The sequence below is a fragment of the Grammomys surdaster genome, unplaced genomic scaffold (assembly GCF_004785775.1).
Source record: "Grammomys surdaster isolate TR1022 unplaced genomic scaffold, NIH_TR_1.0 144, whole genome shotgun sequence".
In the NCBI taxonomy this organism is placed as follows: Eukaryota; Metazoa; Chordata; class Mammalia; order Rodentia; family Muridae; genus Grammomys; species Grammomys surdaster.
The window spans coordinates 4,413,102-4,427,900 of NW_021604602.1; the positions used below are offsets into that span (position 1 = coordinate 4,413,102).

General features: G+C 50.4%; 1 protein-coding gene and 1 non-coding gene across 3 annotated transcripts in view; both read right to left on the bottom strand.

Annotated features, from left to right (window-relative positions):
* Positions 1 to 14,799, bottom strand: part of Wars (tryptophanyl-tRNA synthetase) — a 34,820-nt gene that overhangs the window by 2,266 nt on the left and 17,755 nt on the right. For both annotated transcript variants that reach the window (XM_028764426.1, XM_028764427.1), the window contains 6 exons: positions 13,810 to 13,929; positions 13,305 to 13,487; positions 6,347 to 6,447; positions 4,839 to 4,951; positions 4,459 to 4,632; positions 1,222 to 1,362 (listed from right to left, as the gene is read on the bottom strand). In XM_028764426.1, coding sequence (XP_028620259.1) covers positions 1,222 to 1,362; positions 4,459 to 4,632; positions 4,839 to 4,951; positions 6,347 to 6,447; positions 13,305 to 13,487; positions 13,810 to 13,929 — 832 coding nt within the window. The remainder of the gene's footprint in view (positions 1 to 1,221; positions 1,363 to 4,458; positions 4,633 to 4,838; positions 4,952 to 6,346; positions 6,448 to 13,304; positions 13,488 to 13,809; positions 13,930 to 14,799) is intronic.
* On the bottom strand, positions 899 to 1,003 carry LOC114618795. Its single transcript, XR_003711018.1, has one exon. It is a non-coding gene; the product is annotated as a U6 spliceosomal RNA (small nuclear RNA).

Sequence of the window (14,799 nt, forward strand, 5' to 3'; positions counted from 1 at the left end):
GGCTCTCACAGTGGTCAGTGCCTGAGATGGCTCTCACAGTGGTCAGTGCCCCTGAGACGGCTCTCACAATGGTGCAGTGCCCCTGAGACGGCTCTCACAGTGGTCAGTGCCTGAGACGGCTCTCACAGTGGTCAGTGCCCCTGAGACAGCTCTCACAGTGGTCAGTGCCCCTGAGACAGCTCTCACAGTGGTCAGTGCCTGAGACAGCTCTCACAGTGGTCAGTGCCTGAGATGGCTCTCACAGTGGTCAGTGCCTGAGACGGCTCTCACAGTGGTCAGTGCCTGAGACGGCTCTCACAGTGGTCAGTGCCCCTGAGACGGCTCTCACAGTGGTCAGTGCCCCTGAGATGGCTCTCACAGTGGTCAGTGTCCCTGAGACGGCTCTCACAGTGGTCAGTGCCCCTGAGACGGCTCTCACAGTGGTCAGTGCCCCTGAGACGGCTCTCACAGTGGTCAGTGCCTGAGACGGCTCTCACAGTGGTCAGTGTCCCTGAGACGGCTCTCACAGTGGTCAGTGTCCCTGAGACAGCTCTCACAGTGGTCAGTGCCCCTGAGACAGCTCTCACAGTGGTCAGTGCCCCTGAGATGGCTCTCACAGTGGTCAGTGCCCCTGAGACGGCTCTCTCTGGCCTCCACCCCCACAACAGTGCATGTTTGCACATTTATCTGCTGCTGCTTCTGTGTCTTTGGGTGAAAAGCTGTTTTCTACTCCATAGGATTTCTTTGGAAGCATTCCAAAGCCAAGGCTCTGCTTGTCCCCACCTGCTCCCTGAGAGGCTGTCCTGGGACCATGGGCACCTAACTCATCTACCAGTGTGCAGTTTTACCTACACTTCTCCACTGATAAGGAAGACAAACCTCTTTATGCTTGCACTTTGGTGAACAATCTTGTTTTGTTTTCCATATGGAACACTTTATGACTTTCCAGTCATCTCTGTGCAGGGACTATGCTCATCTTTCCTGGATTGTTCCAATTTTGATATATATGCTGTTGAACAAGCACCTATTCTGTTTCCCTAACTATAACATCTTGCTACGTAGCCCAGGCTGTCTGGGAAGTTACAATCTTCCTGCTTCAGCATCCTGAGTAGCGAGGTCTAAGAAAGTATGAACCATCGTGCCTGGCTCAGCCCAGGCCTCCGGGGACACTCCAGCAACTCACAAGGCCCAGCTAGACTGTTGGGCTCATGCGGGTAGGTGGCAGGGCTGGGGTCAACTCACCTTTCTGATCTGTTCCAGCCTGTCGTCATCTTCAAGGAAGAAGGTCAGATACATGAAGGACACGTCTACGTCACAGTTGCCTCCAAACTGCCTGTGCTCCTCCACAGTGTCTCTTCCTCCAGAAAAGGCATGCTTGTTGACCTGCACCAGCGCAGAGGCCAGTCAGAGTCCCATGCTGTCCCTGGACATTGGTCAGGGCCCACAGGATGGTGGTTATACTAGTGACTCATGGCGAGGAGCAGGAGAGCAAGTGTTTGACCCCATCCCCCATTGCTCAGAGTCACAGAACAGTCTGGAATCCAAAGTAGACTGGGCTAAGATGTAGGGAAGAGCCAAAAGGTTCTTCAGAGTCAGTGGCCAACAGAGAGGATGGCAGTTGGGGCTGTATCCATTGGTGGCAGGAAAGTAGCACTCAACCCCATATGCACGTGAGCCAACACAGCTGAGGGAAGCTCCACTCTCAACATGAGGTGGCAGGAAAGGCCTGTAGGAAGTTCTGCACCCTGAAACACTTGATGTGTCAGATGGTTAAGAAAGCCCCAGACGGGCTGAAGAGATGACTCAGTGGTTAAGAGCACTGGCTACAATTCCAGAGGACCTGGGTTTAATTCCAGTACCCACACAGCAGCTCACAACTGTCTGTAACTCCTGTTCCAGGGGGATCTGACACCCTCATACAGATGTACATGTAATCAAAACACCAATGTACATAAAATACAAACAAACAAATAAATAAAGCCCCAGATGGGCTTGGAGAGGTGGCTGAGTCTTTAAGAGCACTGGCTGCTCTTCTAGGGAACCCGAGTTTAATCACCAGCACCCACTACTGTCTGTAGCTCCAGTACCAGAGGATCTGATGCCCCTGGCTGGCCCTGCAGACACTAGGCACTCGTGTGACGCACAGATATACATGTAAAACAAAGAGCACAGGAAAACAACAAAGTGACAGGCACGCCAATACACAGGCGGCTGAGGCAGGAGGATTGCTTGAGTTCAGGAGTTCCAAGCCAGCCTGGCAACACAAAGAAACACTATCTCCAAGCAAACAGAAGAACTAATGAGAAGAGCTGGATGTAGTGTGGTAAACCTTTAACCTTGGCCTCAGGAGGCCTCTCAGGTGAATCCCTGGTATCTGAGGCCAGCCTGGGCTACAAGGTGAGATCCTGTCTCAGAAAAGTAAGAAGTAAGTAAGTAAGTGGATGGATGGATGGATGGATGGATGGGTAGATGGGTGGATGGATGGATGGACGGATGGGTAGATGGGTGGATGGATGGATGGATGGATGGGTAGATGGGTGGATGGATGGATGAACAGATATGAATAGTAGGGGTAAAGGTTACCAGTCTTTGTACCTTACGAATGCTGCCTGGATGGCTAAGTTAATTTCCATAGTCATGTTTTGTCTGAATAGTTTGTACAAAGTTCCTAAAACCTAAATTCTCTCGGAGAACTTGTTGGTTTCCAGGCTGGTCACTCATGAGAGCACATGTGCCCAGAGATGGGGAGATTCAGCATCCTCTATGCCCAGACCACCACCTTCCTGCCTTACGACACACACGTTCTGTGAGCTGCTCCAGAAAGTTCAGGAAAGCTGAGTGGGACTGTGGGGCTCCGGTGCCGAGCTGGTCTGTCAGCCAGCTTCGCGGCCGGCACAAGAGTGGGCTTAGGCCTTGACTTGTGAGTGCGGATGCAGAGAGGAAGCATCAGAACTGAAGACTGTAAGGCATCAACCAGTTGGTGTCTGCTGGAGACCCACCTGGCAGGCACAGAAGTGCTCTGTGCTAAGGGTAGATGCCAAAGTCCCCTTGCCTTGTTGACTTACAGGGCAATAGAATTAGGCGCTGACTGTCAGCAGCTGCATTAACCAGTGGCTAGACTTCTTCACTCTAAGCCTGACCCTGCGTCAGGGGGGAGGCGTCTCAGCCCATCTCTGGGCTGTGGATTCTGTCTGAAGGTCCCCTGCCAGGGTGACTGTCTGCAGCTGAGGTGGGCCTGCCTGTGACCCTGAGCCCACCTGTGAGCATGCTGCTCACCTAGCCCTTGTGTCTCTGTTGCTTGTGGCAGATGAGAAATACTCCAGAGTCACAGACTGCTTCTAAGGCCAACTTCTCAACACCAAGCACAACTATCTCCTGCACACCTCACTTCCTCTCTCCACTCTGCATTCTGGAAGTTTCAGACAAAAGCAAAAGAGAAAGAAAGATCCCCTGAGTTGCCAATCCTACCAGCTCCCATGCTAGGCAGGGCTGGCGGAAGACATTTCCGGAGGAAGAGGTAGATATGAAAGGTCCCTATTGTCAACCAGAACCCGTGGGACTTTCCGGAAAGCTTGGGAGCCTGGCAGGGACTCTGACTATTGTATAACATTCCCCAAACGTTCCTCTCACTCCACTCAGACTAGGGTCCAAAGGAAATGTCAGTGATTTCCTGTAGTCATGAGGGCTCACTCGCTGGCAGCTTGCACTGAGCAACAGCACTGGGTGCTGCACCATGTGGGTGCGTAAACCCCTTCCTAGTCCTAGTTTCCAAGACTTGCAAATATTTACTAAGTATCAGACAGGGCCCAACTAGACATGGCAGTCCTGTCAGAGGGAACTTCCCAGTTCTGTCCAGGAGAGCACTCAAGAGGACAGCAGCCCTCACCCTGGAGCAGTGTGCCAGGGCAGGAGCTTTGCATCGAGTGGCCAGACTCTGTCTCCTGACTCTGCTTCAAACAGTGCAGCTAGGCATGGTGGCCCACACCATTAGTCTCAGCACTCACAGGGCAGAAGCAGGTAGATCTCTGCCTAGTCTGTTCTCAGAGTCTTAATAAGCAAACCAACATTCCCAGAAGCTGAGGGAAAAGGAAACTCAAGGTATCAGAGGGTAACTGGCCCGCTCGGTTTGATGTTCAGATAGAGGCGCATCTTTTACAGTAATTGACAACAGCTTCATTGATGACTATAAAGAAGATACCAAGCCTCTGCTTCTGTATCAACATGCTGGTGAGACACACAGAAAAAGGAAACAGAAAAAGCCTGCAAGCTTTCACCTAATGAAGGGGATCAAAGACTAACAAATTCTCAAACATCTAAAACCAAAGGCCAGAACTCCCAATCCACCCAAACCTGAGCTCCCTTGCAGTGTGCAAGGGAGTGGAGTAGGGTGGGTGTGGGGCATGACATCCAGCACTGCTGTGAGTCAGACTTGTAAGAGATGGGATGGTAAGTGAGCCTGCGTGCTCCCTATGTGCTCACCTTGCTCTTGATCTGCTTGGCCGTGTCAGTGAGGAAGATGGAGGAGTTGGGGTCACTGGCACTCATCTTGGTCTGAGCACCCTGCAGGGCAGGGAAGAAGGTCGAGTGTAGCAGGGCAGGTTTTGGATGGCCGATCCTGGGGGCCACGTCCCTCGTCATTCTGAAGTACGGATCCTGGGGGAAAAGGTGTGGGTGAAGACGATGGAACACTTGGCCAGGCTCTGGTCCATGGGCAACCCTAAAGGAGGAGTCACCCTCACGGGAGGCTGTGAAGCTCACAGCCAGTTTCAAACTGGCTCTTCCTCTTTCAACACCCTCTCCAACACCTCTGCCCTGTCTAGGAGTCTGAAACCACAGGCAGCCCAGCTCTGCATCCTGACCTGGTCAATGCCACATGGGATGAGGCACTGGACATCTGTCCGGTCTCGGAAGATCTTCGGGAAGGAGCTGCTGAATGACGGTGCGGCCTGAACAGCAGGAAAACTGATCTTCCCTGAAAGAAGGGAGATACTCTTACGTGTTGGGCTGACCCACTGCTCTGGGCAATTAATCCAGTTAAAGGAATCAACAATGGGTTTCCTACTCACTAAAAAAAAAAAAAAAACTAAGGAAAGTCAAAAAACACAGAAAGGGAGAGAGTAAGTTGGGCCCTCCCCAGGTCCCATCAATTTCTTCATGGCAACTGTCAGTGTGCTCAGCAGTGCCTACACCATGCACTGCTGTGTAACATTCTCCGTCAACGTATCTGGCTGTCATGGCCACCAGTGACACCACAGTGGCCATTCCCAGGAGCTTGCTACTCTGCACAACTCCATAGCAAGGCACCTCCTTCCATCTCACCAACATGGGAATCCAGGCGTTTGTGTGGCCTGTCACAGTACACTGCTCGGGAGGCGCTGAGTGAGGACTGAACACGGTGCCATGGCAGGCAGGGCAGTGACTCTCACAAGACGCCACTCCTGGACTTCAACTTCAACTGTGACATCACCCTGATGCCGGGACTCCAGTGTCACGTATGTCTCAAAAGCATCAGGACCATGCTCCAGTTGCTGGGAATGAATCTGACTGAACCATCCAAGAGGAGGTGAGGGGACAGTAGCGGCAAGCACAGAGCACAGAGGCCCTCTCACAAGTCTCAGAGATGATGGCCTACAAAGGCCAATACATTGAATGACAGAGACGTGTAGAGGACATAACCATGGTATACAGTCGGCAAGTCAGTGGGTGGGTGGGGGTAAACCATGGGAGGAGAGGGGTGGGAGGGGACTGCAGTTAGTCAAAATCCTTATCTACCTACCTACCTACGTACCTACCTACCTACCAACCAACCAAGATAACTAGCTTGGAACTCACTCTATAGATCAGACTGGCCTCAAAATCAAAGATCTGCCTGCTTGGCCTTTGGGTGCTGGGATTAAAAGAGTGCACTACCATATCCAGCTAAAAATTCTTAGAACTGGGGAAACTGGGGTCCAGTGAACACTCCACGAGAGAGCAGGAGATCCACCTGTCCTCCTGTAACTCTCCTGGGTCCTTTAAGCCCTATAATGATTGGGGTCATATCAGCATGTTGGAGAACTCAGTCATTCTTATGTCTGTCTGTCTGAGTCTGGTGGAACACCTACCTCTGAGTGCTTTATATGAAGTGATAACATCTCAGGTCTCCGAGTAGGTGCTTTAAAGACCAGATTCTTGGGCTGGGCACGAGGCTCAGTGGTAGCATTTGCTCCATGTATGAATCTATCTCTTGGAGTGCATACATGTATGTACACACCAGGCATGTTAGCTCATTAGCTCAGGCTTTGGTGGTGCTGCACTGTGCTGGCTAGCTTCCTCTGAGTGCCGCCTGTTACACTGAGAGGGCTCCCCAAGCAATCGGTCCCCTTACCAATGCAGTCGCTGTCAGTGAAGCCGAAAATGCCTTTCACCTGGTTGAAAGTGACATGCTTCTGAATCTTCACCACATTCTTGTAGAAACCTGGGCTCTGCCTGCAGAGACAACAAGAGTCACACCTGAGATGGAAGACAGCAGGACCAAAATTGGGTATCAGTGACGTGTGGTCCCAGAAACACTGGGTATCACATGTGCTCGGTCCATGTATAACAGGGATGAATGGAGAGACCATCTGAAGAAGTCATCAGGGAGAGAGCCTACAACTACAGCAGCCACACCTCCAGCCAGTGCTGGAAGACCTGTGAAAGGGTTGGAACAGAGGTGGGTGCAGAGGGCACTCTGACAGGGAATGTCCACATCTTGGTGGGCCAGGGCTCAGCATGCTGTGTGGGTTTCATGGGAGAAGCTCCACAACTGTTTGAGGACATGACAGTGTGGTGAGACACACGTGTCCGGCTGGAATGCTCTGGAACCAACGGGTGCAGCAAAGGGTTTGCCCTGTGCAGATGCTCCTCCAGCATCTGGTACCACTCTCCACTACTGCAGTGGTTCTCTGTCCTTACGGTAGGGATGGCATCATACCCAGCAACAGGAATGGACCATACTAGCTGGTTTGAGTGAAAGGACTTTTCTGGACGGTGAAGGTCATAAGATGATGCTTATGTGGCAGCCATTCTGATACAAGAGGGACAGCAGGCTCAACACGGCACAGAAAGTAGCAGAATTCAGAGTGGCTGCTTCTTAAGTTTTATTTGTGAGTGCCCTGCCTGCATGTCCAAATGTGCGCCGTGTGCATGCTCAGTGGTCACAGAGTCCAGAAGCCTCTGAGACATGTCCTCAGTCCCCACCTCCAGCGGCTTCTCACACTGGACTTGTTGACAGCATTCCTTTCTTTAGCCTGGCCCTTTGCTAGGCACTGGAAGGACAGAAAGGGGGGGAAGTGTGGACTGAATGCAGGGTCTGACTGGAGTTATGCTAGAGGCCAATGAAGTGGAAGCTTAAGGTTTCTTTGGAAAGTAGGTTGGATGCTGTTTTGCTGGGGCAAAATGTGAAGGAACGCTTTGAAGCAGACATAGGAGAGAGGATGTTCTGCTAAAGCAAGCATGTGAAAGGACACATGATGAAGGACTCTTTGTTAATGACATGCATGTATTGGTCTGCCTTACACTGTGTAGTTGATCCTCATTTGTCGGATTCTGTAGAGAGAAATGCACTAAAAACTTCTGGTAGTGTGCTATGGTTTCTAGACACCACCGAGGACTCAGGCTTGTTGGATGCACATGCTGAGGAAAACCACGTGGAGGACATGTGATGTTTGGAGGGAATAAATGGGACTCCACAGAGTGATGGGGACAGAGCGTGGCTTGCTGGTACAGCTAGATTCACTGATCTTTGCTTTCCTGAGAGAGGCACAGCTGAGAATTTCTCCTGGTGTTCTTGCGGGCTGAGGCCTGGCTGTCTCTGCTCGGTCAGCTCACCTCTGTTGCTACCCTGATTCTACTGAAGTGTCTTGCTGGTGTATCCGTGAAGTGTTCGTGGTTGCATCAAGCTGTCACTGCTGACCTGTGAACTGAACTGCCAGTTTCCAGACAACACAGACTGAAGTTGCTCCAAAGAACCTTTCTAAACAGGTCCACTTCCCCCGTATCTTTTCCACTACTTCTGGTGGATGGTGGGCAACAAGGGAGGTTGAAACGTTTAAGAACCATCACTAAAAATAGTATTTGATAAAACTAAAGTTACAGGCCAAACTCAACGTGGAATTTAAGTACCACTGTAACGGCAGTGGGGGCAGGTTAAAGATTGCATCTGTGAATAGATTAAGGCTGCTGTGATGGAATGGCTTGACCTTCCTCCCTTTTCTCTCTTCTTCAAGGATTGGCTTGCCTTTCTATCTTCAGCTAGGGCTGACTCAGGACAAAGGCCCTTGTGAGATGCCAGTACTATGCTTCTGGACTGAGCACTGGGCAAAATAAATGTCTGTATCAGGATTAGAGGGATGGAACAGTGGTTAAAAGCACTGGCTGCTTTTCCAGAGGACATGGGTTTGTCCCCAGCACCCATGTGGTGGCTCACAGACATATGTAATTCTAGATCCAGGATATCTGAAGCCACCTTCTGGTATCTGTGAGCACTCCATGCATGTGGTACACAGACACGCACACAGCCTGTGGTACACAGACACGCACACAGCCTGTGGCTCCCATGTTTGCATGCTCAGTTCTCAGTTGGTGAACTGTGTGAGGACTGGAAGGTGTGGCCATGAGGACATCTGTCACTGCAGGTGGGCTTTGAGGTTTCAAAAGGCCATGGCAGCCCCAGTGCTTCTCTGCTGGCTGCCTGTGCATCAGCATGTAAAGCTCCCAGCTGCTGCTCCAAGGCCATGTGTTCTGCCGCACTCCCTGCCTCGGTGATAATGGAAAGAACTGTCTGCTCATGGTGTCTCTTTACAGCGACAGAAACCCTAAGACATAGGCAAAACACTCATACACATGAAATAAAATTCTCATCAATTACGAGTGTGTGGTACTCTGTTATGGTGGCAGAAAAGTGACCAAGGCCCAGTGACAGGCACAATCCCCCTTGAGATGTATGGTCTTGGTTTCTCAAATGAAGGCTGAAGCTTGAGGCTCCAGGTCATGGTCACAGGCCCTGTGCATACAGAAGCTGAAATCCAACCAGGTCCACCTAGCCTCAAAGCCTGGCCCTTTTCTTTTCTTCTCTTTCATCACGCCATAGGTCTGGCACAGCCTAGAGGGAGTGTGATGAAATGCTCCTGAGTATCTCTGGGGAGACGGGAGCTAGGGCTGGGCGAGCAGGGCATGCTAGTCCATATGGGCACAGGGTGAGCAGTGGGTACTCTCCGGAGCTTCTACTTAGTAGCCAGCAAAGGCTCAGGGCCTGGGGAGCAGGGTGAGGGCAGTGTAGAAGGATCCCCACATGTAGTCATGCAAACAACAGAACCATGCAGCACCACAACCTTCGGGAAGACACAGTCTGTCTGCTGCTAAGACTGAACCAGTGTGTGCAGAAGGGTCTTCTGGGAAGCAGCCGCTATGTGCCACTGAGGAGGCTGGCAGAGGTGTCAAGCATGCTGGGGATCAAGATGACTGCACATGGGTCACCTGCAAACTGACCTCCTAGCCAGACTCTGCAGCACAAGACATTCCCTAGTCAGAGCAGAATGGAGCCCACAGTCTTTCCAGTGGGGACAGCCCCCACATGACTGTTACACTGCCTGACACTGCACACGAACAAGAGGCATACTTGACTGTGTCCCACAAGTGAACAAAGGCCCCAGGGAAGGATCTTCCTTCCACACATGGGCTGCAGACACAGTAGACAGTATAGAAGGCGACACTGCCTGGGCCCACTAGGTCCCGCCATGGCTTGCAGAGCATCGACTCAGAAAGTACCCCAGGCCTGGCAGCATGGACCATTATCTCTAACCCTCTTTACTTCCACCTTTTCCTGATCTCCCAACACCGGGAACTCACTGTCAGCTAATTACCTGTTAACTGACTAGCCCTTTAGAAGAGAGGGTTACTAGTCAGACACTTGCCTAACACTCATAAGGCTTGCAGCTCCACTTCCAGCAAAGAAAAAGCAAACCTTTAGATACTGTTGCCTAGTGGTTGGCTGACTATTTCACTGCTTGCTGTAATCAGCACTTACCTGCCTATAACAGACGCTTAATAAACTACCTGTGGACTAGAGGAGCAGAAGGAGTAAGAAGGAAGGGCCTCGTGTGCTCAGGCTGCCCGTGGAAGCAGTCGGGATCGCAGAGTCCAGCCCCTTAGGAAGCTCTCTCTTACGACACGTCTCGCCAGGGCTACACCCTCCACAACACAGAGGTTGGGAGATAGAGAGACTTGCCCAGGAGAATGAGACCAAGCTGAGCAGAGCTGGGCAGGACCACTGGAAGGAAGGTCCTCTCTGAAGTGTGAGCAGGAGGCAGGGGAGGACAACAGACTGCTGCTTCCTTCCTTTCCAAGAAGAGCAGAGCCTGGCTTTCTTGTATCTGTCTCTCCAAAGGACCAGGAGGCTTGTTAGAGCACAGATAAGATTCTTGACTAGATGTAAGCCAGGAGTAAATGCTTACATGTGTTTAAGGAAATTCTTGCTGGATGTAGTGACACATGATCATAACTATAGCCCAAGGCCAGGGCAACATACTGAGACCTCCTCTCAAGAAAAAAACAAAGAGAAGAAATTCTTACCAGGAAGGACATGTTTTCTAATATTCAACTTTACCCCATACTACTAAAGCGAGACAAAGTTCTCACTGGGCCTAGGTGAGCAGCTGAGACCACCAGAGACACACAATGCCATGCTCGGAATGGGCTGAAAGGAGCCTGTAGCCCGCTCCCCCCCTCCCTTTACTCATTACCTGCATAATCTTATTCATGGACTTGCTATAGAATTTGTTCCAATTTGGACACTGTGCTGGTTAGTTTTGTGTCAACTTAGCACAAACTAGAGTTGTCTGAAAGGAAGGAACTTCTAATCAGAAAGTGCATCCATAAGCTCCAGCTGTAAGGTATTTTCTTAATTACTGACTGAAGGGGTCCAGTCCACTGAGGTGGTGGTGCATCCCTGGCTGGGGTCCTGGGATAAGACAGCAGGCTGAGCAAGCCATGAGGAACAAGCCAGTAAGCAGCACCCCTTCATGGCCTCTGCGTCAGCTCCTGCTTCAGATTCCTGTCCTGTTTGAGTTCCTCATGTGACTTCCTTCAGTGACCATCTACAACATAGAAATACAAGCCAACTAACCCTTTCCTCCCCAGCTTGCCTTTGGTCCTGGTGTTTCATCACAGCAACAGAAACCCTGACTAATACACCCACTGACATTTAAGTCCAGGAAGGGCATACCTGTAAACTGTCCATCAAATTGGAGAAGGCAGTGCTGCTGAAGGGAACACAGGGCCTAAACCACAAGAGTTTGTGTGCTAAGAGCAAAGTGAGTTCTTCCTGTCCCATGCTGGGGCACCAGGCAAGGCAGGAGTGTGGAAGACAGGGACAGGAGGGCTCTAGTGGTTAAGCATGCTGCACAGAGCAGAAGCCGCGTGTGAGACAAAGTTCTCCCTGCCTCCGCCACCTGGGAGGCCAGAGGAAGAGGTTCACTTGTGCACGAGTTCAAGGCTAGGGTAAACAACACATGGAGAGCCTCACAAATGAAAGCTACAGTCACTGTATGCTGTCAGCAGCCTGCCTGTGAGGGAGAGTGGAGCCTGTGGTGTGTCCGTGTTGAGACCGAGCACTTTCATCAGCTATTCTGAGGAACAAGAGAAGGCTGGCACACGGGGGACAAGTCTGGTGACTATGTTACCACAGACCACTGAAGACCTGTGTTACCACAGATCACTGAAGATCTGTGGTCAGATTTTCATCTTAGATCCACTTAAATTCCTCACAGGACTGCAGAGTCTCCATGTTCACATGGAGTAATTAAACAGTCTGACAGGAAAAAATTAAAAATTCATCTCTGTGTGTTGGAGATGGCAAATAAAAGGGCTTGGCTATTACAAGTGCTGCCACCGAGCCTGATCTGAATTTGATTCCTAGGACCCACATTGCAGGAGAGAACTGTCCTGTAAGATGTCCTCTAACCTACCTACCTACACACACATCCTTCTCAACAAATAGGTTAACATGTAATTCAAATATATATATATTTTTGAGACAGTGTCTCATTATTAGACTAGGCTGGCCTCAAACCCAGAGAGATCCTTCTGTCTTTCTGTCCCTAGTGCTAGGAGTAACAACATGAGCTACCCCACCCAGAGTAACAAAAATAGTTTAAAACATTTTAATGATTTTCCTAGCTGGAATAAAGATCAGATTTCTTGTGGGGCATTTGTTGCTTCCAGTAGATACAGACTTCCCACTTGGCTTCAAGTATTTATAAAGGCAGCCTGGGGAAGCAGTAGCATCCAGACTCCTCTGTGCCTCTAGGGCCCTTGTGTGCCTCCTCACACCTGCCTTGGCCTAATCACTGGCTGTAACATTACACAATGGCCCCAAGCTCAAAGCCCATCCAACCCGCTGAATCAACTCCCTTGAGAGAAGGCCCACAGCCTCAAGTGCTCAAGACTCGATGCCTCCCAAGTCCCACCATGGTGGGGAACACACATAGGGCCTCACACATAATAGGTAAATGTTCTACCACTGAGTCACACCTTAGCACATAAGAAATGTTTGTGGAGTTAAAGACTATTCACTATAATACTTTATGTTTGAGACAGGGTCTGACTATGTAGCCAACTGTATCAGTAGCCTGAGTGGGATTAGAGGTACGTATAAGGGTTTAATCTCACTCTTAGGATAGCTGACTAATAACACCCCCTCTTTGTTTCTTTTCACAGGGTCTTGCTATGTAGCCCTTGGATAGTCTAGCCCTCTCGACTCTGCTGTCTCAGGACCCCGGGGAATGGGACTGACTGCAGGTGCACACCGACACACCTGCTTCCGAGTCTGACTGTACCTGTAATGACTGTCATGACTGGGGATGAAGTGCGCGGATGAGGTGTGCAGACTCAGACATGGCCACCTTAAGGAATGGGACTGTGCAGAGGTTCTCTAACAAGCGCCACTGCCCTCTCTGAGGAAAAGGTCCCATTGAAAGCAATAAGGCTACCAAACTCTCAGACTTGCCGTCCTTGGACACTACAGTGCAAAATCCTTCACTGTGACAGCCGAGGTGACACCATGACAACGTGGCTTCATGTTTATGAGTTCTGTAGACTTAGTTAAGAAGGCAATAGTAGTTTTTCACATTAACTCTTTCCATGAACAAACACAGCATTTCATCTCCCAAAATTACTGCTAAATAAAACCAACAGTCCAGGTCATAAGAGAAGAAAAACCAGGCCATAACCCATGTCCAGCATTTCAGGTTGGTCATGAGGTCAGCACCCACTTGCTCAGAAGGCAGACAAATGTTCCACCTTACCCCATATACTCAAGATCAGAGAAGATGAAAGTTTTGTTGATGTCAAAGCCACAGGCAATGATGTCCTTGGCGTTTTCCACGGTGTAACTGTATGCCTGTTCCAGAGTCAAGTCCTTCCACAGGTACTTCTCATCGTCAGACATCTGGATGACCAAAGGCACATCGAACACGTCCTGCAGCCACCTACAAAACACACGAGTTACTGCATGCTGAACACACCCTGCAGCCAGTCCCTGGACACTGAGGATGGACACCCCAGGAAGAATGCCACTTTGCATCAGAATGCCAAAACGTCAGGCTTGGACTACCCTGGCCTACTATGCAAGGATAAGGAGCAGGAAGAGGAGCGGAGGAGCAGGTCTGTGATCCCTGGTGGTGTGATCCCCGTCACACCTGGCTCTTGCAGAGTGAGCCCGGGCAAACCCCAAGAACAGAGACCACAGACAGCAAGGCCTAGTTCTGGCAGCTCAGCTTCACGAGGCCAAGTCACAGGAGCAATCCTTACTTTGTGAAAATAAACGGAATGAGATGACCCAGATGCAATGCTTCGGAGGAGGGGCCCCTGCCCGTGTACAGGTAAAACGGCTTCTTATTTTCATAGGCATCCAGGATTTGATTCATATCTCTAAAGGAAAAGAGAAAACAAATAAACCCCGATTTTTCTGGCAGTGAAAAGTGAGCAGAGAAGACACAGGCGATGACCACAGTTTGATCTCCCTGGGGCGGGAAGTACAATGACACAACTAACTCTGCAATGGCTTCTGTGAATAACTGTTATTGGAAGCCAAGACATACAAGTTAGGAATAATAACTCTCTAACAATAGGAATACTATCTGAGCCGCATGGGACAGCCCATGCCTTTAATCCCCGTGCTCAGGAGGCAGAAGTAGGTGGATCTCTGAGTTCTGAAGACAGCCTGGTCTACACAGCGAGCTCCAGGACACTCAGTGCCACACAGTGATGACTCTGTCTCCAAACAAACATTGTGAAAGATGAGGATGAATATGCCAAGTGTCCACTGGTACTTTCTGGAGTGCCTCCAGTGATCAAAGAAATACACTCTGTGCTTTCCACACCCCTTGGCGATGGGAGACTCAGTCAGCACCACACACTCCTCCCTTTAGAACCAACCAGTCTTGGGGTTGTAGAGACCAAGCCTAAGGGTATCTCAGGGTTCCACACTGCCTTGCATGGGGAGGACAGGAAAGTAGGTCCAGGCAGTTCAGGATGAAGTCCCCGGCTGAAGAGCTGACCTGGGTGCCAGCTCTTTCACTGAGAATAATTTGAGAGTCATCCTTCCTCCCTAAGGAGGGGGACGCTGTCAGTACCACGGAGGCTCCTCCTTGCTAGCTGAAATCAGCATTAGCTTGTAGTCCTGCTTCTGCCTGCAGATGCTGAGATAGGAGGTAGTATCCAGGACTGGTGTGTGTGTGTGTGTTGTGTATGTAGTGTGGTTGTGTGGTGTGTGTATGTGGTGTGTGTGGTGTGTGTGTG